Source organism: Chlamydotis macqueenii, chromosome 9 (genome assembly GCF_036417535.1).
Source record: "Chlamydotis macqueenii isolate bChlMac1 chromosome 9, bChlMac1.mat, whole genome shotgun sequence".
Classification (NCBI taxonomy): domain Eukaryota; kingdom Metazoa; phylum Chordata; class Aves; order Otidiformes; family Otididae; genus Chlamydotis; species Chlamydotis macqueenii.
This window is the reverse complement of record NC_141564.1, coordinates 19,004,326-19,027,098: the sequence shown is the minus strand read 5'-3', so window position 1 is coordinate 19,027,098 and position 22,773 is coordinate 19,004,326. Positions and strand designations below refer to the sequence as shown.

Here is a 22,773-nt window from a genome sequence, read left to right as displayed (position 1 = left end):
CGGTTTGTGGATGAGCTCCACAATGACTCTATTTATTCGCTGCATCCAGCCTGGGCAGATTGAATAGGCGAGAGAGAGACACTCAGCCTTCCCAACGCGTGGGCTTTGTGGGATCTGGTCCCCACGAGCAGATTTCCACTGCTAATTTCCCATTCTGCGGGGTTCTCCTGCAAGGAGACATGGTCGGGCCCATCAGCTGCGTCTCCCCCAAACACTGCCCGTGGTCCCAGCCATAACCCCTCCGTGCAGAAGTTTAGCGAGGGGAAAAGTTTAAATCTTTATAGTTTCCTTTCTGGGTGCCCAGCAACGTTTCCGGGGAGAAAAAAAAACCAAAACCAACAACAAACAAACCAACCAAAAACCAACCCACATTTTATTTGAATACAGGTATATGCACACACACACGTACCCACAATATTGTCGAGTGGGGAAAAAGATATGCCTTTAATATGGGAAAGAGACCCAGGGATTTATTTTTTTTCCCCCGAGTGATCTAATTGTTATAAATAATTACGGATGAAAAGAAAACTCACTTATTATGCACTTCTAATGCTGTGACTGCATAGGAGAGAAAAGGGGCCAAACCAGTGATTAATTAATATCGCTCTGGCGTAGCTGTTTTCTCGCGAAAGGCCTTTTCCCCCTCGCTGCTGCTGAGTTATCATTCCGGCTCGAGTCATGCGCAGCCAGGAAGGGATCTTGTTTATAAATTTATATGACGACCTTTTCTTTGTGTGTGCTCTAAAGTTGATATGGACAAATTGCAGAGGTATACAATTTAAGTGGATGCACTTTTAATCACTGATCATTAAAATGGTTATGTTAAATATACTCAATTACATGCATGACTTCACCCTAACAGTACTTTCTATTCTCCCAGCTGCTCACGTATTCCTTAACTATAGCCAGCAGAAGAAACTCGATTATGCTGAATCCATACATTTCTATGGATTTCATCAGCCTAATTAATGCTTCAGTGTGGTCCATGCGTCTGAATGGTCCCTTTGCTATTACTTGGGTAAGGAGGCAGTGCTGGAATGCAGAGGGTCTTTCTTTCAAAGATACCCATGGGGGTCACTCTAGGACTCCAATGGCAAAGGTAGCAAGTGTTAAATAGCAGAAACATGCAGAGAAAGGGAAGGCAGCAATGTAAAAGGGACATTGATACTGTAGGTATGCCCAACAGGTCAGTGATGATAATTAAAACGCTTAAAGAAGAAAAGGTAAATGGAAAGCCTCCACAGTTTGCAGCGTGCCTGGATAAAAGCAAAACAAACCAGCCCACAGAAACGCACCTTGCTGATCCTGGCGGAAAAAAAAAAAAAACAAAACCCACAACAACTTGACAGCAGATTTTTAGCCTAAATAACTACCAGGGCAGCCTCTCCTGTGAGCACCACATTTGAATGCCCCGTCTGTTCTCTAATTTTCTCGTTGTCGGAATGCAGTGTGTCAGGGAGAGGGTGCTCGGCTGGGTGCTCCCACCCTGCCGTGGCCTGGCAGCACGGGGGCCCCTGCAAGCCCCCAGGTCGGTGCAGATACACAGGGAGCTGGCAGAAGTAGCTCTTCCCCTCCTCTCCTCAGCTTTCTTTCGAAATGAAGAAGCGATTAAAATAAATGGGATGCGCTGCAGCTTTAGTGCAAACAGCCAATGGCTGCTTTTATAACACATCTTCCCATCTTAGCGTTCACTGGGATCTAAAAGGCAAGAGAGCTTCCTGCTATTCAAGCAACGTTTTAATCAACGAGAAATACATTGAGATGTATTCATTTTTTTTTTGTTCCCACCTGTTGTAGTAGAAGACCATCTGATCACACCTTTCTCTGGCTGCCGGGAGACGTGAGGGGAAATCAGAGATCTTGTCACCCACTGCACTGCCAACAAGGTGGGGATGGAGCCGCATCTCTCCCCGTTCCTCCACTGTGCTCTCTGCAGCTCAATTGTCCTAACTTCGAGTCAGTGCCTTGCTGCAGCCTTCATCCTTCAAGTGGAGAGAGAAAGCAGGGAAGATTTCAGATCTATAACCAAATTATAACCTAGGAACTTTATGCTTGTCATGCTAATTTAATGACTTTTATAGTAAGTGTAGACTTCCTGTCTTTTGAAATTAGCTCTTCAAGATGCTTTGTGTAATGACAGACACTAGACATAAGAGACAAATGCAATAGTGGGATAATAATCTGGCAAACACTGCACCACTTAATGTTAAAATTGAGAACAAAGTGCATTAAATTCCAGCAGAGATGTACATCGTTGTCCGATGCTGTTGGTCCATGCTTGGCCTCCAGAGTGACCCGAAAGCAGGGTGTTCTCCAACAGCCTGGATTCACCTGGAAAACAAGCAAGTGCCAGATGTTGAGTACAAAACAATATTTCATGCAACGTAGTGCGCCTTTGCTTTCTGGTGGTGCTTACACATGCTGAGTACTGTAAATACTGATTTCCACAGGCTGGTTCTGCCCGGCCGGGCCCCTTGCTCGGCTCCCAGCAGGGGGGCATACGTGTGAATAACCCTGTGCTTGCATGTAGGGCTCTGAATGCCCAAATCCCCTCCGTCCTCAACAGTGTTTCTGTGCTGCCACGTCACGAGTGGTCCAGAAATCTGTCCTAGAGATGATCTTGATAACAAAGGGAAGGGTAAACTCAAAGCTATAGGTGTATCGCAGTCTGGGCCGCTCACTCATTGCCTATAATTGTAAATAAGGTAAGTTCACACGACGATCGAGTGACAGGGAACAAGAGCCCCATTTTAATCAGGTGGTTATCTCTCCTTCGTGGAGATCAGAGCTCCATCGCTCCTGGCTTCCTCTTTGTGTCCCCCCTGCTGGAAATGACAGCTCCTTCAGAAAGAACCAACTTGGTCCCTGGATGGGATTTCAGCTCTTTTGCACTACACATGTACCAATTGTCGTTTTACAGCTACAGCGAAACCTCTAAATTATATAAGTGTATAAACTCGGCCTCATTAAATCCCCCCTTTTGGATAGCCTCAAGGTTGGAGAGTATATTACTGTAAGCCAGAGAAGACTTAAATTATATCCAAATGGGGATTGAAATGTAGTGTTACTTAAGCACACTCCTTGTCTCAGCTACAGAGGTTTCATTTTCCCCCTTTAGAGTGTTATAATATTACAAATGCAACAGTTTCCTTATGTCAAATCAAACGATCTGAAATCCTATTTCTTGATTCAGCCTGCGGGTCCCTTTGTGATGGGGACAAAAACACAAAGATATGATCAAACGCTGCAGCCTGACCAAAGAGAAATTTATCGTTCATCTGAGAGAGCTTCCTAATTTGAAGCTAAAACCCTCCCCTTCCAGAAAGCATCTGAACACGCTGCCTAAGTTGTTTTCTTGTGCATGTGCCTGTGTGTACCCACAAACAGGGGTGCGCAGGGGGGCGAGGGCAGCGATTACTCCGCAACTCGGAGCACACCCTGCCCGCAGGTTTATTTTTTTCACCCAAGCCGATATAAAATTAAACCTTTTGGTGGGTAAATCCGTGTCTACACCAGCTGCCCCTGCTTCCACTGCATCCCACCCATCCGTGCCCGGGGCCCCCAGCGGGCCGGGGGATTCTGCCTGCACCCCCCTACCTCCGACCCTGGGGGACCCCGAAACGGCGAAGCTGAGCCCCCCTCGGCACGGCCCCGCCAGCTCTGGTGAGAGGGGCCCGGCCTCTGTGGGCATTGCCGGGCGAGAAGCACACCCCCCTCCTAAAGTTGGGTTTGCCAGGAGGGGGTCGCCTCCCCCCACCCTTTTCCAGCCCTCGCAAGAGGGTCAGTGGTTTAACCAGGCGTCACCAGGACTTCGTTTTATTCCCGGCCCACTGAAGCGTGTGGCTTTCGGTGACTGATGGCCGCTGTGGCTGTGCGCGGCACGGCTGCTCTCACGGTGCGGGCTCCAGATGGGCACGTCCCGCAGGCGTGGGGCGGGGGGCACGGCCGCTTTGGAAGCGGCCACCGAGACACTGAGATTTGTTCTGGGTCAACCCTCCCCAAACGCCCAAGTTGGGAAACAACTTTCGCAGCGTGTGTCGGGGGGGGGGGGGCGGGGGGTTGGAGAGCGGCGGCAGCGGGTCCCGCGGTGCGGGGCTCGGGGGCTCGGGGGGGGGCTGTGGGCTGCCTCCCCCCCGCCCCAGCGCATCGCCCCGTCCCTCTGCTCAGCTCTTCCTTCCCCGAGCCCCGGACGCGCAAACAGCACGTTTCCAAACTTTGAAATGCCAAATCACGTTACGGCTGTGGCAGGAGGCTGCTTTCGGATCCGTGACAGCTGAGTTTTCCCTATCGATTATGTGACACTGCAGTTCATTTGCACGGCTCAAGAGCTTAAAGACACTGGAGGAGCCCCCGGTTTAACCCGAAATCCTAACAGAAAGTGAATCAACTTTCTGGCCAGTGTTTAAACTGATAGATCAGAACTTAATTCGGAGAGACAGAAAGGGAGAGAAACGACAGCACGGATTTATCTTGCCCGGCGTCCTTCGCTGAAACTTTAGAAACCGCGGCGTGGAAAATCCAGGGTCGAAACGCTCATTAGAAGCAGCGCGTTTGGTGTCCGGATACGTTCTGTATTTTAGGGAGCAGACCGCGGGGCCGGGGGTTTGCGCGGGCACATGGGCTCCGTGCGCGGCCCGGGGGCGGCAGCGGGGCCGCGCAGCCGCTCCCGGTGCGGGGCCGGCGCCTTGCGGGCGGGCGCAGGGAGGGGCTCGGGGGGGGGTGGGGGCATCTTCCTGTCCCGCGTGAGGACGGGACCGGCTCCTTCGTGCTGCCGGGTCCTTCCCTTGGCTTCTCCAAGCGGGGGCTTTCCAGGAGCCAGCCCAGCTCCCGCTGCCCGCTGCTCCCTCCCCTTCTCGCCGAGGTTTCATTACTTGCTGTTAGTGCCTGGAAACAATAAAGGATGTGGGACTGGGCTTTTATTGATTATTTGTCACCCTGTATTTGTCAGTTTCAATAACTTTTCCTGAAGTTTTACTTACGGGCACTTGAGCTTTCGGATTAGGCCAGCTCTGCGGATGGCAGTGAGGGGTAATTATCCGCTGGCCTGCTTCCCTGCAGCCGGAGAGAAAAGAGCATTAACGTATAGAATGGGCAGGATCCGGCCTAAGCCCCCCCTCCCCTAAAGCCCTCGTCGGGCAGGAGCAACCTGGGACCCCCCCGTTGCCGCCTCTGGCCCCGCTCGCTCTGCGCGGGGTGCGGAGAGCCCGCGGCCGCTATCCACCTCCTGGGTGCTTCGGGGAGGGAGGGGGCTCACCCAAAGTCCCCCCTCCCCCGGTTTTGGAGCCGAGAGATCAACCCCCGAGAGACGGCTCCGCTCCCGTGGTGGTGGTGGTGGTGGGGGGGGGGGGGCACACGGGACCCACGACGCTGGGGCCCGAACCGGGGCTTTCGGCCGCGGCCAAATCCCCGGGATTCAATTAAAAAGCTGGCTCGCGCCGCTGGCGGGGAGGCGAAGCCGGGGGATTTGTATTATGAAGATCGACTCTTCAAAACTGCCCGCCTGGCAGCCCGGCCGCGCTCCCGCCGGCGGAGGGGGGGTGCGTGGGGCCGGGGCCCGCGTGGGGCCGGGGGCCCACGGGCGGCGGGGAGAGGAGCCGCGGCAGGCACCTGCAGGGGGGGCGACACACCCGGCCCCTGCGTCTCTGGCAGTCTTTTCAGAGATGGGGGTCAAACCTTCCTCGAGAGAAAAGCCCTTATCTGTGGCCATCCTCCTCCTCCTATAACTTTTCCTGCGTCTTCCAAGCGATGCGCGCTGCTCCAGAGGTGCTGCAGCCGCACTCACTGTCAGGACAGGAAAGGCCAGCCAGCATCACTGCTGCCCGGGCTGGCAGGGCGCCTATCGCGTACAGTATAGCTTTTGATGCGCCGTATCTCACAGCACCGCAAGCCAAGAGACAAGCGAACACAAGTGCCCAGTTACACGGGATTTAATTACCTCGGAATGCATTCTCCATGCTGATTAGGAGAAAAATCAATCGGGGGCTTATTTGCCACAATGAACCAATAAAAAAACAATTTATTAGAGCAATAATCTCTGCCCCAAATGGTCTAAATATTATTGTTTCAATTGCATTCAGGGAATTCAGACTGAAAGTGTGGCACAGAGAGCACCAGGGAGTCCTTCTCCGTAAATTCAGCAAGAGTTTCTAACCTCTTCCCAGGGGCTCACTTCCCGGCTCAGAGATCTTTGAAACAGGGTGCTGAGCTCCCCCATTTCAGGTTCAGGTCTCTGGGTTGCTGTAGTACCTGCAAGGCAAGATGCTCTGCGGTCTGCAGCTGTCTATGCTGAGGCTAACATTGCGCAGAGCTTCTCAGTAGCTCATAAAGATTTCCTGCTTTCCAGTGATTTAGATATGAAATTCTTAGAAGAGGGGACGCCGCACAAAAGATCCCCACGCCATAGGCTGAGCTAAATGCCTTTTCTACATTGGTAGAAAAACACCATGTGATGTGCCAAAAATTCTCTGGTAGGGATGAGGGAGAAAGGCATTCCCTCGGGAGGGTGCTGAGCACCAGGACCAGGCTGGGGCACGTGGGGAGTCTGGGGGGACCACTTCCCCTTTCCCACGCGAAATTGCTCCCTTCTTCCCACGACGGAGTGATGCAGTGCTGGTGGGCCAGGTCACACCGGGAGCTGCGGGGTCCCCTGGACCTTAAAGCCTGTGACTCAGGAGATGCTGATTTTGCTTTACAGCTTTCTGTAACTCCAGTCATCTCTGGCCCAAACCGGAGAGGACCTCATTTCCTGCTCAGTGCTCTGCCAACCACAAGGTCTTTTCATAAGGCTGCCAGGGGTGCCTGGCTGCGGGAAGGACAGTCAGTGTTTGTCACCAGGGAATGAGCTGGCATCACAGCTCTAATCTGAGTCAACAACCTGGCTAGCCCTGAGCATGACTTCATAAATCATGCTATCTAATTGAAAGGCACATGCTTCTATATACAGCGTTGTTCAAAAAGGATGCAAAAATTAAAATAAAATGCAACAAACACTTCTTTTCTTCCTACTAGCCTATTAATCAGTCACCTGATTGTTTCAATTTACATTATTCCATGCAGAAAAAAAAGGGAAAACATAAAACCATCTTGTATGGCCATAATAAAAACACAAATGAAAAAATTCGTCTCTTAATGAGAGGCTTAGCCTTTTTCTAACACATCCCTAATAATAGGAAAACAATCTTTAAGTGTTTTTAATTTAAATTGTTTTCATGTTTAATTCAAAATTGCTAAATAATATTATCATGTGTTTATGTATCTATTTAGCATCGAGGCGTATGATATTTCAAAGCAATTGAACCAGTTTTGAAAGGAGAAAGAGTCCTTTAACCATGCCTGTATTCACTTTTTTTTCATGTTGGTTAATACACATACACTGGCCTGCCTTTTTCTCATCCTTTCAGCAGAAATGAAAAATAAATCTGGGACAAAAGATGGGTTTATTTGCTTTTTGCTTTTCACCCCCGAATCTCCTGCTTTGTTTTTTCACCCATAGGATCTGCGGGATCTCCCCCTGTGAGAAGCAACTCAGCAGCCCGGTCCCTGCTGCCATCTCAGCGCTGCCAGGGGAGAAGCCCAGGAGGAGCGCAGAGCAGTGGCTGAGCAGCACTTTGAATATTCATATTTAACTCTTCAAACAACAGAAGATACTTCAAAACCGTGTGTGAGACAAAATGACGTTAAACTTTCAATCATTAAACCTCTGTTTAGCTGTACTCTAGAAAGGAGCAGTTCATAACAAACAGGGAATTCTGATTGACAGTTTGCCATCAGGAGCCCTTAAGTCGGATTTTTCCAGCTGTAACGCCGTGTGCTCCCTTTCGCAAGATGCTATTTCAAGTATAGAAGCAGGAGGAAAATTTACATAAAAGCTTTGTATATAATACGTGGTTGCTCTGAAATTAAGAAGCACCAGTTTTCCCCTTTTGTTTTAGAAATGAAGAATGCACTTTGTTTTCTTGTTTACTTAGTGCGCTCTCTGATCCCCTGGTGTGTTCCAAGTGTTTTCTGTCAGCATCACGAGACCTTGCTTACCTGGTAAATTTTATATGTGAAATGATTAGTGTTCAAAGTGCCTGAAAAAAACAACGGTAACGATGTCTGATGACTTTTTTTTTTTTTCCCTCTTTTTAAATAATATTTCATGGTATATTAAATGGGCTACGCAGCCTCTTCTTAAGAGATCCATGCAATGTATTGCCACGTACGTACTGTTTCATCAAGCAGCTGGTTTTTAAAAGGAAGAAAGATGAATCCTAGGCAGCCTAGAATCCTTCCCCAAGCCTTTTCTCAGTTTGTTCTGAATTTGATAAGGAATGGTAATAATTTAGAGATAGATATAGAAAGAGAAATAAATCTTATTTCACAATAAACCTCTTAGTGGGTCATTTGCGATCACAGGCAGATATGAGAAATGCTACTCGTTAAATCCACTGAACGCTACTTTTTCAGAAATCAAAATGTTTTTAGCCAAACTGTTTTCTTGATGATTTCTTCAGATGCACCAGTTAGAGCGACAGTAGCTCAAGGAGAAAAGCAAACAATTAAAACATTTACGTATTTGATTTACGTATTTGATTCTTGATAGACATCGCTACAAGGTAGGTTTTAACATTTTTTTTTCTTCTTAATTTTTTTTTTTTTTTTTTTTTTTTTCAGTAAGAAGGATAAGCTTGGAGTGCCCAGTCACCCTGGTAACTGCCAGAAAAATTCTCCTGAAGTTTGAAGAGGTCAGCTAACGGGGTCAACAACTCTGGCCTCTCCCTGAGCTGGGCCTGGCAGGCTCCATCCTGCGGTTGGGGTGTTAGCACAGGCTGAGCCCTGGGAGGTGGACCATTCCAGCTCTGATATAAATTTTTTGAGTCAGTTCACGGCCTGGACTCTCCAGGTGGCCTCCAAAATCGATTGTGACCTTGTGACCCTGTCTAACGGAGGCATAGCATCCAACCTAAGTAAGGATTTAGCCAGGAACGACAGCTTTCCACTGAGTGTTATTGGGGACAGTACAAACAGTTTGGGAAGCAAGGAGGTAGGTATGAGGAGTAGAGGTCATTAAAAGCATATTAAAAAACAATTTTAAAAATCCTTGTTAGTGGAAAGTTTTTATTAGCAATAATGGTTCTTTAAATAAACTCTTCTGGCAACTATTTTTTTCTTCTCTAATGACATTGTATCAAGTATTTCAGTGCATTAATAATGAAAAATTAGCACTTTATATATTCCAAAACAAACTAATATTTTATTTGCCTCTGGATTTTGAACTTGTAAATGAAGTTGACTGACATGTGTTAAACTAGATTTCTGTGAAACATCTTTTTTTCATAATATCATAAAAACCAGGAGGCTGCTTATTAAAGTGGGTTGTTTATTTTGGGAACTAACTTCTCTAATATGTACATTCTTTTTAGATTCCAAAGGCTCTTAATCTGTGTAATTTTACTTTTAAACCAGGAAATTAAGTAGCATTCAGAACAGCGTGGAATGAAAGTGTGAGAGTTTCACAGGCTAGTTCCCTTACTGATTTGTAATACAAATAGATAAGCCACAAATTTGGTTATGTATTTTTGTAGGTGAAAATTGTGGTCATTCTAAGATCATGCATATAGCGAATATGATATTTTTTTTTCCTCTAAGATTTAAAGCAACAAACAATGTGGAGGAGGGAGAGGATGCTGCAGAGGTCTGATTTTGTTATAAAATCTAGAAACTTGCCCTTCTGAGCAAGTGGATTTGCTCTTGTATTTTATTCTCACTTCTACAAAACCTCAGCTCCGCGTGTGTTGCTCACATGAGTAACTGGTAGTCATCAGGTGAGTAAGTGGAACTGCACTGAGGAGCAGAGTCCAGTCTCCCAGGTGGAAAATGTTCTCTGACTTTAAGTGACTAAAACTGTTCTGAAGGAAGAAAATTGCATTAATACTTTCTCCAAGTCTTAGAAAAATTATGCAAACTTATCCCAGTGGGAATCTTGCCCAAACACTTCTTGTGCCTCGCAGGAGAGGGCTTGGCTTTGACATCCTTCTTCCTAGTCACTCACCTGTTGAGCAGTTCCCCTGAGCTTGCAGGGGCTGCGCAGAGATGGGGCTATTAAATACAGTTCAGGATGAGTGTCTGAGCCTCTCTACTCGCTAAATATCACTGTACCACTGAGAAGTCCCATAGGTTACTACAACAAGAGTCCCTAGCTTTTAATTGTGGTAACATCTTGCTGTGCAGAAAGTCACCCAACATCCATGCATGCCTGTTGGCCAGGGTCCTACCTCTCATAGGGCTGGTGTAATCTGCTCCAGTGGGATTCTTTGAAGAGCAGGAGATTAATTACTAGGAAGAAGAAGAGGGGCAGAACTGTGCCCTAAAATAATTTAGGCCCCAGACCTGCACACACAGATATCAGTGGCAAGGCTCTATTCAATTCCACGCTGAATACTAATCACGGTTTGTTGTTGTTATTGTTTTTTAACGGAACTATGCTGAAAACAATTTATTTACATCAGCACGCGTGGTGATTCAGAGGAGTGCCTTGTGTGACTAAGCTTGGCAAGACATAGCTCACAGCCCTTGGTGAGGACTAGCACATTTGCTTGGTTTTCACAAAAAAAAAAACAATTTAAAAATAAAAATGTTGAGCAGCTGGAAGGTGAATCCTCAGTATTTTCAAAAGCATCTGCAGAATTTTTAGCAGCTTTTTTTTTTTAAATATTTATATCTCCTTTGTAATGTGAGCGTACAGTGCACTAGTTGTACCTGACAAACAGGGGATCACTTCTAAAACAGATGATACACCTATTCCACTGGAACTTTTGGACAAAAATTGCCCCAAACTTTCCCCAAAGCCCCAGGCTGGGAATGAGGAATCGCTGGTAGAGGGAATGGCAAGGAGATCTCAAGAGCTTGGACTTGCTGCAAATTCTTTAGTGTTGATTTCTATAGATCCTATTGAATTTATCATCAACTGCACACCTATAAATGTCACTTGAAACAGGTCCTGGACTTGCATCTTTTGTGCCTCTTCACCTTTTTCAGCTGCTCATCCCTAGTACAACTGGGATGTGGAGTGCCTAGGGGTGCACATTATCAGTAGCTGCAGGGGGACTATTCATCTTCCTCATCCTCTTCAGCTCAGTGAAGCTCACTTAGATTCATCCGATTCCTTGAAATATTTTCAGAAGCGCAGGCTCTTCTAGCAGAGTGATGTATATGAAGGGGCTTAATGCAGCGTTAAAGATGAACAGTAAGAATCACCAAAAACTCTAGACGAGTGGTTCCCAGCCTCTACTATATGGATCACTGATCATCCATGACGCCTTGGCAAGTTTGCTGCAGGTGGTGTGTGGAACTGTATTAAATAATAATGTTCATAGTCTTCAATTAAAATTTTGATGAGAAGAATGTGTGGCAGTCTGCAAGAAAATCTGAGGGCTCGGAGCGATCTACTGGCCTGAAAGCTCTGAACACGTCTGCTTTACAGGAATGCATCTCAGCCTGTGGTCCATGAGGCATTAGAAGGCATTTTGAGAATGCTTCAAATTAAATACATGCCCAGTTAAATGAATGCACTTCCTTACTCGCGCAGGCAAGAAAAAGAAAAACAAAAAGCTCCACTTCAGAATAAAATGAAGAAAATAAAAATAATCAATGAACACTGAAGGCTCAGCCAAGTTTGTGTTTGCTTGTATCTGAAGCCTGCACTCCCAGTGCTCCGCAGAGAGCTCTGCTCTGGAAAGCGGCACGTCGCCGCAGCCTGGATCAGGGCTGCGCGTTCTGGAGGAAGCAGCGAGGGCAAGTGAGCGCCGGGACTTACAGGTGCAGTGGCAGGAGGTCCTGAACAAGTGCTGCATTTCCTTCTCCTTTCACTTCTCTCTGCTTTGAGTGTGTGCGCAGCTGACGTGCAGAGGAAAAGTCAAACTAATTCTGATGCTTCCCCCTATTCTGGGTGGACTAAGTCAGAGAAAGCACTTATGGCAGCCTTTGTGGAAGGGTCACAATATAGGGTGATACTATAGGAGCTCTAGGAAGTTCTTAATCCTTCTCTGCCTACGGGACTGTCATTTATAGACCCGCTATTGTCTCATCTTTTATAAGGATGTTTCCTTACATTAAGGTTCCAAGAGCAACCGGACTTTGCCATTGTTCACAGCTATTTCAGTTTGTGGCTTAATGCACATCTAATATTCTGTTTATGCTTTCACTGCTCTCCTATGCAGCAGACTGTACCTACGCACTGGCTTAGGTGACATCATTCTCAAAACATTCATTTCTGTGTTTCGTTTTTTTTCCTGATTTGTCTGTGCATCTTGATTTTGCATTAACCTAGTTTATTACAGGTAACGTGATAAAGCACGTGGAACTTTATACATTTATTTGGTCATTTCATGTTCAGCTCATGTTTGATGAACAGGCACACTTTCTTATTAAAAAGCTTCTATGTGTTGTTCTTTCACTAGGTTAAATCCTTTATATATATATAAAAAAATCTCTTACCATATAACAAGAATGAATTCAGCCATAAGCAGACAAAATGGAAGTGTAGGTTATTTTGGATGTATAAAATTTAGCTTGAGGTTAGTGGTGATTTAATTACAGGATTTTTTTTATTGCTGTTCATACAGACATCCATTGTTTTCTGCTTTGATTTATCTCCAGCTCAGCCCCCTTCAGAACCCCATTTCTGGCAATCTCAGCAACACATGGGGGTCTGGCAGCTTTTGCAGACGTTGCCATCTTCCCTGCGCCGCTCCTTCTTCTGCGCCGTTACGCCAGTTCCACAGCCTGTCATTTCTCAGAAGCCCTTAATGATATGTCTCCTCCGTCATCTGCCCCATGGCTCTTCCAGAATCAGACGCTTTTGTCAAAGTTTTTCAAACCAATCTAGAAATAGATAGTGAAATAAAGGCAGGTGATCTGGTGACGGGGTGACGTTCTGACTCTGCTTTCCTGCCCTGCCTTGGGCAGGTTACAGACCTTCTCCAGAGCTCCGTTCTTTGTCCGTAGAATAAGAATAATAATAACTTTGCAAAGTGCTTTTATGTGTCTGAAAGATTTAATGCAAATTAAAAGCTACCTAGATTTTGCCAAGCCTAGCTCTATCTTACGCTCTTCACCTTCTCCACTGCTGTCTTTTAGCTGCCGAAGATTTGCCGATAAGCCTTTTGGAGTCAGACTTTTGCTTCACGCCTTGCATATAGCGACATTTGGGCTTTTAAATCACCTTTGTGTTCATAACACACATAGCAGCGCTGATATTATTTTTTTTTCCACACGCATTCTCGCTTTGCTGAAAAAAAAACCCCGAAGAAACTACAAACAGCCTGATGATGCACGACCTCGAGTTGAGTAACCTTTGTGTGCTCCAGGCAGCGCCCGGCTTTATCCTGGATGTTCGTGGGCCAGCACACATCGAAATGTGTGATCCGCTCCTTCCCGAGCCCCTGTGACGCCCCGCTTAGCAGTTCCCCTCGCTGGTGAGTTGCTCTTGTAGTTTCCAGTTATGTAACCCATCTCATTTTGTGAATATGTGAATTTAACAGCTGTCAGTGTCAGCAGCGGTTGGGGGGGAAGGTTTTTTTTTTTTGGCAAGCTGGCATTACTCATCAGTCTCATGGTAGTTTTGTTTGAAAAATGCTTGTGTTAGAAAAAGTGGATTTATCAGCTCAGCACTGTATGGTGCTAGCATGCAGCACAACAAAAGACAAGTGCTCATTTCAGTAACGCTTGCAGCATTTCATGGGGCCCCCAAATAGGCTGAACAAGGCTTCTCTGGCAACTAACCCCGAGTACAGTGGGAAACTGTTAAAGTGGCAGTGTCACTGCCTGGAAAAGGGATTCGGTTTTCTTCCATCATTTATTGCTGCCTTTTTTTTTTTTTTTTTAATAAAGACTATGAAGTGCTTTAGGAATTTCACTGAATATTGCAGAAAAAAGAAGCCTAACTGAAAATGTTGGGCTTTTACAAGTTATTTTTTTTTCTCTTCATTTCTTTGAACTACCCAAAGTGGGGCTGTCATATGGGGAAAAATAAGATACTTGCAGCTTTTTCAAATAATACCACAAAGTCAGTCGTGCTGCAGCTTTTCATTCTCCGTTTAAATCACTTTATTTTCAGAATGATTTGCTGCATTTACACTTTCTTTTGTAACTGTTCTTCCAGAATGCAAATACAACCTGGAGCGTTTTCTGCATTTAACTGAATGTGTCAGGTGGTTAAAATCATGTTTTCAAAACAGTGTTACATGCTGCAAATGTGTCAAACCCTTTGTTCACACATATTTAAAACAAATGTATTTTTCAGTATTTATTTATTTATTCTCTCTGTTTACACTGCATGCAGATGGTGAAGATAAACCAGTGAGTTTCATTTTTGCTGAAAAATTCTCTCTTACATTTTCAGGTTCTTACATAGCGACAAGACGCTACGAACCTCATGAGACAAAGATCAGAGGGAAATACTTATTTGAAGAAATCTTTGTTATTAGCTATATTGTAAGTTTTATGAAAGGTTCAATTTTATAAAATGCAAATTCTGGACTAATTGTTCCTCTGCAAGCCTTTACAATCTCTGTAGCTGCATAGAGAATCTACTACCCACCTCTACTCAGGTATGCAACAGAAGTCAGAGACGGGTAAAACATGTCTTTAGAGATAAGTATAAATCAGTTATATCTATTTTTAACTTTTATTTGCTAAAATGTGATTGTTTACCATAACTTGCATCCAGACGAATGTATCTAAGCACTCACACTTTTAAGGCTGCACAATAGGCAAATGCATCCCCCATGGGGGCACACACACAACATGTGTCCTTGTGTCCACCTCCCACATGTGAGTGTGCTCCAGATGCTGCCCTGGCTGGGTGGGAGGAATGGATGCACGCAGCTCCCATCTTCTCCACTGGTTCACTGTGGCGAAAGGTGGCTACAGTGAGCTGTCTGCTCTCTCCAAGGACAGAGGTTTGCAGTTACTGGCTGCTTGGAAAGCCTGTAACATCTCAGATGGAGGTGTAGAGGCCAGAGATATAAATGTGCTCCAGCATCACGTCGTGATGCACACACAACGTGCACCCCTTGAGCCTCCACACCCCCTCCCACAGTGTCCTCTAGCATCCCGTGGGCACACGCGAAGCAGCCACCTCTGGATACCAAGAGCTCGCTGTAATTAACCTGTTGGCTCCTCTGAAGACAGTGCTGTAGCAACTGCTAAGACATTTGTATTTCAGCTTGGTACCCAGAAAACTGGGTACTTTCTAGAGTGTTTCCAAAGTGCTGTGTGCAATTTGGAGACCCTTAGTCCTTAGCCAGACCAGACACAGATAACAAACAAAAATGATGCTTCAGGGAAGCAGGGAAGATGTTCAGGAGTTCTTTCTCCCTCGACTGGAATAAATTTGAAAGCCATGGAGAGGCACCAGGAACAGGCTGAGGAACCAGGCTTTAAGGGCATGGAAACTGTTGAAGACCTTCCATCACTGATACCCCGATACCCTCTATCTTGTTCCCACTCAGGACAGAGAATGCTCACTGCCCTCCTGGGGCTGTTAGTGAGTGGTATTTCCTTAATGACTCACTGTTCCCTCGCATTTGTAGCTCATCCTCTGGCACCTGGCAGAGCACTTGGGGCCAGGTACACCGCAAGACCCTGGTGTAAGAGTGCAACTAAGAAATGCAGTTGGAAAGGCCAAGAAAAGGTTATTTCAATGACTGTGTAAAGGTGGGGGTGGCTGTTTTGGCACGGAGAGCAGGTGATGAAACATTTCTCCCACACCTACCGCAGCAAAGTCGTGGTCGTTGACTTGAGTGACAGGGGAATGGGAGACTGGGATGTCTCAGCCCAAACTCCCTTAAGCCTTGGCTTGATGGGTGAGATCTTGAACCTAACCAGAGCCTGTGACATTAAAGGCTTTATAAAAGCAACAGTGCCAGTTTAAAACGAACCTCCCACATTACCAGCAGCCCCAGCAGGTGTAATGTGATCCTAGCAGCCCAAGCCAGTGAGTAAACAAACTGGTGCTTTCTGAACAGATTGCACCAGAGAAACGCTCCTAACTGGGAATTACAGTGGGTATTTGCACTAAGTGAGCTGTGCTGCTATTGAAAGATCTGTGAAAATGGACAGGCTCCCGTGACGTCAATTCTTCTTATTCCACACAGATGTTTCCCTCTACACCCAAAATAAGGTGGGGGAAACATTGTAGAGAAAAATGTCCCTAATAAACCTGTAAAGTTTAGTGGAATTTGGCCTGATACAGCTCCTTGAACTCCAGTGGGGTCTGTTGCTGGGTTTCCCTAAGCCAGAGCGAACAATCCTACTGCTTCAAAACTGCCAAACCAGTCAGCAGCATTTAATATTGTCCCCAAGAAAGCCGCTTCCCTGCCCTTCTGCTGGGTTCCCAGTCCCATCTCCAGCGGACAATATTAACTGAAGGGCTTCTTGCTTGGCTACAACGTTGGTCACTTTTTCTTCCTTCAACACCAATGCCTAATCCACCCTAGACAGCCGTACTGTACCCAGACCTTCTCTGGCTGTTCCCTTGGGTTCAGCTGAACAGGGGTTGACTGCACCGTCTTAGGTCACCTCAGTGTCACTGCCTGGATCCCTAGCTGGGAGAAGTGCATAAAAGTGAGAAAGGTGATCTGTCCAAGTAGGGTCTGGACCTTGATGAGTGTTATGGGCTTGGCAGGCTCTCAGACTCACTGCAGAGTCCTTGGCGTGTGCGAACTGTGGGCACGCTATGACCAGGTACCAGCAGTCCAGCTCGGCTCCAGTGTTTCTGCCTCCCGGCCCGAGTCTCATCCTGCCCCAGAGAGCCTCTCCCCCCTCCCCGTGCCCACGCTTCAGTTACTCATGAGTTATGATAACATATAAGCAGCTTAGAGAATTCTTATCGGAATAAGTTGAACACAATGCAACATTTAACTCTTAATGGCAGCCACCTCTGACTGTGAGTGACATGTTATAAATCATGTTTGAACGGGATTTTTTTTTTCCAGAGGCAGATATTCCCGCTGCCACCCAGTCAGCCCTGTAACGTTGTACTTGTGGCCTTAATCCCACTTGGATGTGTGCCCTGCTGCCTCCACTTTCCGTCACTTGGGTACTTTAGTATTCTTGAACAAGTGAACAATCTTTGTTTCTGTACCTTATTAGGCCACAGACCATAGCAGCTAGCGATGGCATCAGCAGGCCCTGCAGGCAGGATTCTCTGCAGACACAGCCAACCTCCAACAAACCCCTTTTTATCCTCCTGTTTCTAGGAAGAATTATGATGGCGGTGCCCTGCTGTTGATCAGTCAAATCTGTGGTAGGCCTAGAGATAAGTCCTGTAAGTGTGGTGTACTGTAAAACAGCGGCTCCCATTCATTAGTAGCTTGTGTGTAATAAACCACCCAAAGGAGGGGGGTGGGGAGGGAGAGGGACGAGCAGCTGCAGTATGCAGGAACAAACAACACAACTCATTCTTGGGAGCCAAAACTTTCTAATTTGCTGCTGGGCTGCTGGGAGCACTCAAATTCTTTCTGATAATACGCTCGTGCCCTCCGTGTCTCTCCCCGCGGTTCCCAAGTCCTGCTCTCTCGAGGTCCCTGGGTCTGGGATAGTTTCACTTTGAACCCAAACTGCAGAGGGGAGTTGAACAGGGAGGAGGGGAACGCATCAGCTGCCCAATGTTTGCAGACGACAACGTAAGAAAGCGGTGGACTCGGAGACAAGTCGTTCTGCCGGGGAATGGCTTTTGCACGTATCTGCTTGTGCAGTGAGTAAACAAAGCATCACATGGGCTGCAGAGCAAGCACGAGATGTGCAGCAAACCCATGCATATCTGAGGCACGCAGGAGGAACGGCTTATTTCCAGTGTTGTTACTGATTTAGAGCCTGGTGGAAAATTCAGAAACCTGCATCTCCCAAGAGGCAAAAACCCCAAACAAATCTCAAATCAATAATAGCTGAAAAATTATTTGGCTTAATTCCTAGTGGTTTTTTTTCATAAATTCTTGCAAATAGTTATATGAGTATAGTATTTTCCTGTTGCCCTGTACTGGAAACTGCTTATAGGCATGTGAATTTAAATAGAATCTGCTAAGTATAATGTAAGATGTTGCATGTGTTGAGACGCCAGTAGCTCCCAATACTTGCAGAGCTGTGAATACGTTGGTGCTTTAGGATCTCAGCTTTGGATCAGAACCTTAAATTATTGCCTGTTGCACAACTGCTGCCATAGACCAGACCTTTGTGCTAAAGTTTGTAGCGTCACAAGAAAACAAAATTATTTTCAGATAGATGCTGCTCTGGAGGACTGCTGTACCCTTGCAGGAGAAGACAGTGACTGCTTTTTCACAGTGATGTGCCAGGCTGTGATGGTGCTTGGACTGTCTCCTAACATTTGTATAGACAAGAGCTACTTAAATGGCAAATTCAGGCTTGAGCCAAACTGCAAGTACTGTTTCTGTGGACAAGGCAAAGTCTCAGATTTGAGGTTTTCCACTTTCCTGCAGGAGATTCTTCTTTCTTTCTCCTCCCCCAACCTCCTGGAGAGCTGTGCTGTGAGTTGCCAGAGTCTTAAGCTCTGAAATGAGAGATTCTTCTGCCAGATTGCTGCTTGGTAAAGTTACCCAGTGGGCTGAGGTAAAAGCATCCCAAAGAGCCCTTGCGTACATCCGCAAAACACTGTTAACTAAATCTAGGTGCAAAATGGTTTTCTCATTATCTGAAAGTTTAGGTAGAGAAGTTTAGGTAGCCCACCACCATGAGTGCCAATTGTGGCACTCTGGCATTTTTGACAAAGTCAAAGTAATTTGGCATTTTGATTTTTGTTCCCCAAATTTAGATAGGTGTATAAGTAAGCAGGTAGGTAGGTTGATACTTTATAATCAAAATTCTCTGGTTGGTGCCCATTTCTAGCATGGAGCCTGATCTCACTACTACTTGCTGTTTCCATGATGTCCACCTAGAGGAGGACTTTATGGGAATCTGTCAATGACTTCTCAAAGAAAATGACAAAGGTTACACCTCTGGTAATCGCCACGTACATTTACTGTATGGGTCTGTAGCAGAGAACTGAAAATTGGAAAACTCCAACACTGGTCTGTGTGCATTTCATGTGAAACAATGTTGTATATCACACAGTAATGATCAAGAGCGGAGCACTTTTTGGATGGACTTGCTCCTCTGATAGGAGACAACATAGAGCAGTTACCTACCTGTGATCATGTTGTCAGCAACACATTTGAAGTTACGGATGAGACCAGTAAATTGAGTGAATGTGCTGGGTAGGTATGAAATCAGGGGAGGGAATTTTTTCTGAGGGTTTGAGCCCCATTTCCAGCACCAGCAAAGCCGGGTAATCCTTCCCATTGCAATTAGAGCTGCAAAATAACCCCCCAGGCCAGAGCACTTGTGCAAGGAGCAATTAGACGAGCTAGACAGTAGGAAAAGCTAAAAATAGTAAATAATCTGCTTCCACAAAAATACCTTGAATTATTAGAAAAGGACATTTTATGAATTTCCTGGGAATCAGTTACTGCTTTTATATTTTCATAGTGTTCTGCCAGAAGGGCTATATTCTAACTGTTGTTTGACAGAGGTAAACATGAGTAACCTGACTCTCTTCTTTACACTTGAGACTCTGAAAAAAAGCTAAGTCCTGAGATTTTCATATCTAGCCAGCTGAAATTGGGGAAAATGGATTGGTTCATATTGAACTGAGGCAAAATATGCCTTAGTGCTCTTTTAAGAAAAGTGGTCTAATAATTTGGTGGTAAAAAAATACTTATTTTGGGTTATTTAATGACTGAATGCAGTTTTTCTTAAAAAAAAAGATGTATGAATCAATGATATTAATCCATTAGCTGAATACAACCTATTATAAAAACTCTCCTTTTAGAAAGTGTATTATTTGTGAAAGGATGACAACTACTGACTTATTTTGCAGCGCTCCTGAGCTGGGTGGAATGCAAAACCAAAAATGCTAATCAAAGCAGGATATTTTTAGTCCTTTGCAGGGAACTATATATGATGCAATTTAATTAAGAATGACTCTTAAAGGATGATTTGACTGTTTCTTGCAGATAAATGAAATTTCTGATGCAATTTAAAAAATGTAACAAAACCCAGACCTGACCCTTGCACACAAAGAAGTATGTTCAGAATGAGCTGCCACAAAGGTAAAAATGGGGTTACAGGTTGTAATGATTTTTTTTGTTTGTTTTTGTTGGTAACTTGTTTAATACTGTATGAAAAATGTTGTGAACAGTAAATTACATTCTGTTCTGTCTTTTCTATCTACAGGAGATAATACAAGAGGAAAAAAAACCCACCTGTATAAAATTAAACAGCAAACTCTGTGTGTATTGGTGTGCATGCATGTACTGTCGCTGGCATCCTTGTTTTCAAGTGGAAGTTTCATCGATGGATAACTTAACATAAACTTTAAGCGTATGGCAGACTGTTTTTGTGTGATGCCTGCTGCTTATTTCGTGAGCTGCTCTTTCCCATCCCAAGCAAGCGTAACGCTTTGCAGTACTGTCAGCACCCCACCAGCCTCGTGACGGGGATGTGGTATTGAAATTCCAGCAGCTCTTTTCCCACTGCCGACTTGGAGCAGAAGGGACTTTGGTGGCGAAGGAGCTGCGTTGGGGGCTGGCCAGCCCCTCAGGGTGCTGCATGGCTGTTGGAGGCATCAGTGGCCCTGGAGTTCCTGCAGATGTTCAATATCCAAAGGGTCTCTGGCAGTGTTGCATCCACGTGGGTGCATGAGTGCAGTGGGTCTTTGCTCGTCTGGCTGCCGGACACGTGGTGACTGGGCAGGGGAGGGCAGCTCTGGGTGCTGGAGCTGCCCAGATCCACCCCATCCCTACGGCTTCACACAGTCCCCTGTGAAACTCTGCACGAAGTTTCTTCTAAACATGACTTTAATACGCTTTCAGACTTGACAACCTCCTTTTAAATGAAAACATTTATGTTGAGCAAAAGGCACTTTTGCCTCTCCAAATAAATGGAATTATGGTTCAAAGATCTGACTTAATCCTGAAGCTCTTACACTGTACAGTAAGTAGAAAAGAAAGGGGATTGCTCGGAGGAGCAGGAGTTAGCAGGATCAGGCTCCATTTTATATCATCTCACTCATTTTCCTTCTAGTATTTAATATACCTTTTTCAGAACTCCCACTGGCCGTTTACAACAAAGTAACTTCACGTCTATTAGCTAACAGCAAACAAACTAATAATTGAAAATAATGAGGGATGGCACAGAGAGTGCCCATCCAGCTTTCCTGCTAGGAAAATTTGAAGATTGTTAAACAAACCAAAAATGGCATTCTTCCAGCTCTATTTTTATCATAAAGTCATATACTTTTAAAATTTATATCAAGACTTTTCTCAAATGCATTGTAATTATTTATTATTTTTCTACATTGTTTTCTTTGTGAAGCTGTATTTAAAATCTGCATTGATATTTCAAAGGATTTGAGGGAAGATATCGACAAAGTAATGGTGCCATTTATATTTGTTATATTTCTAAAAATGGAATTTCTGATCAGATAACATTAAAATATTTTTGTATTAGTTTTTGTGTGGTTTTCATAACTTTTATGTATTTCTAGTTATGATGTTGGTACCTGATCCCACGTTACCAAGCTAATTAAGGAAGGTGGGATCGAGTTTTATTGTTGCTACAAGTAAATCTGTTCTATAACCCCACTGCTGGTCTCAATACTCTCTGAACTCAATTATTTGGATTTTGAATTTCTTTTTTTTTTTTTCTGATAAAGCCCTGAGTTACCTGTATTCCTGTTGGTAGCCTACATATTCAGGACACCTAAAGCTGAAAGATGCCTGGGTAAGAAGAGTGGTTCGTTTAGTGGATGCATTCAGATGAGTCTCCAGCGAAGACTAAAAAGATGACTGAATGAAATTTATTGTGGCAAAGTTTTCTTTGTGGGCTGCAAATAAATATGTACAGAAAATGAAGGAAAGTTTTGCAAGTTTTATTTCAAAGCTGAACGGTCTTGCATGGAAAAAAAAAATCCTCCTGAAAGATGAGACTTAGCTTTTCCCGTGCAAAGAGGATACCTGGCCGATAGTTTGTTCACTGCTATACTGTGACCCTGTAAGGGGATTTTGTATGTGGATAGAAATTTGGTCCAGCAAATGACATGGTCAGTGTTAGAGGCCAAGGCAAAGCTTTGTTTCTTCCCTCTGCCTAGGCTGAGCTTTCATGGGAGCATGACTTGATGTAATGGGGGTCTTCTGCAATCCCTGCTGCCCGCACCTCCCTGTCCCCTTGTCCCTTGCAACACCTTCCCATCCCTCCTTCCGTCTGATACAACAAGGGAATGACTTTCTGCCGGCTCAGCCTGTAGACCCATCTCGGTGTGGGGTCAGAGCAGTGGGGACCTGGCTGGAGCTGCCGCCTGCCGAGGCCCCATGGGGACCCCAGGGGCACCCTCCAGGCTGTTTGGGCAGATCGAAGCTGGTGAAACCCCTCATTGTCACTGCGATCGGGTGGGCGGTAGTGGGTACACGAGCCCACGTCCTGCCTGAATGCGTGGGATGGTCTTGGGCGAACATCACTTTATTGAGACAAGTTCATTGGCTGCAGTGCCTGTTTTTTGTGCGCAAGGCCAAACCGAGCCAGAAATACAGGGGATTTCCAAGCAGTGTCTCCACCTCATTGCAGGGTCTGGCTGTCGCTGCTGTAACTCTGGAGCAAAATAAACAGTTTGTGGTAAGAGACTAAAGCAATATTTTAACATTTTGCCACTGAAAATGGACAAACCCAACATTTAGATTT

The 22,773-nt window shown here is 45.4% G+C and overlaps 1 protein-coding gene and 1 long non-coding RNA gene across 7 annotated transcripts in view; both read left to right on the top strand.

Annotated features, from left to right (window-relative positions):
* LOC147599726 (uncharacterized) overlaps positions 1-9,310 on the top strand; it is a 249,732-nt gene extending 240,422 nt beyond the window's left edge. For 2 of the 5 annotated variants that reach the window (XR_015259353.1, XR_015259354.1), the window contains one exon: positions 7,493-9,310. Coding sequence is in view for 2 of the 5 variants with exons in the window: in XM_086754604.1 (XP_086610730.1) it covers positions 1,798-1,844 (47 nt within the window). In the remaining 3 variants the exon portion in view is untranslated. Of the gene's footprint in view, positions 1-1,797; positions 2,180-7,492 lie in introns of those variants that run through there. The other 3 variants (XM_086754604.1, XM_086754605.1, XR_015259355.1) reach the window with 2 other exon arrangements.
* A 2,333-nt stretch (positions 9,311-11,643) lies between these two features.
* On the top strand, positions 11,644-21,545 carry LOC147599725 (uncharacterized). 2 transcript variants are annotated; one of them, XR_015259356.1, is made up of 4 exons: positions 11,644-11,814; positions 13,291-13,457; positions 14,384-14,475; positions 20,272-21,545. It is a non-coding gene; the product is annotated as an uncharacterized LOC147599725 (long non-coding RNA). The 2 variants fall into 2 exon arrangements; XR_015259357.1 differs by lacking the exon at positions 20,272-21,545 and adding an exon at positions 20,052-20,136.
* The last annotated feature ends 1,228 nt before the right edge of the window (positions 21,546-22,773 follow it).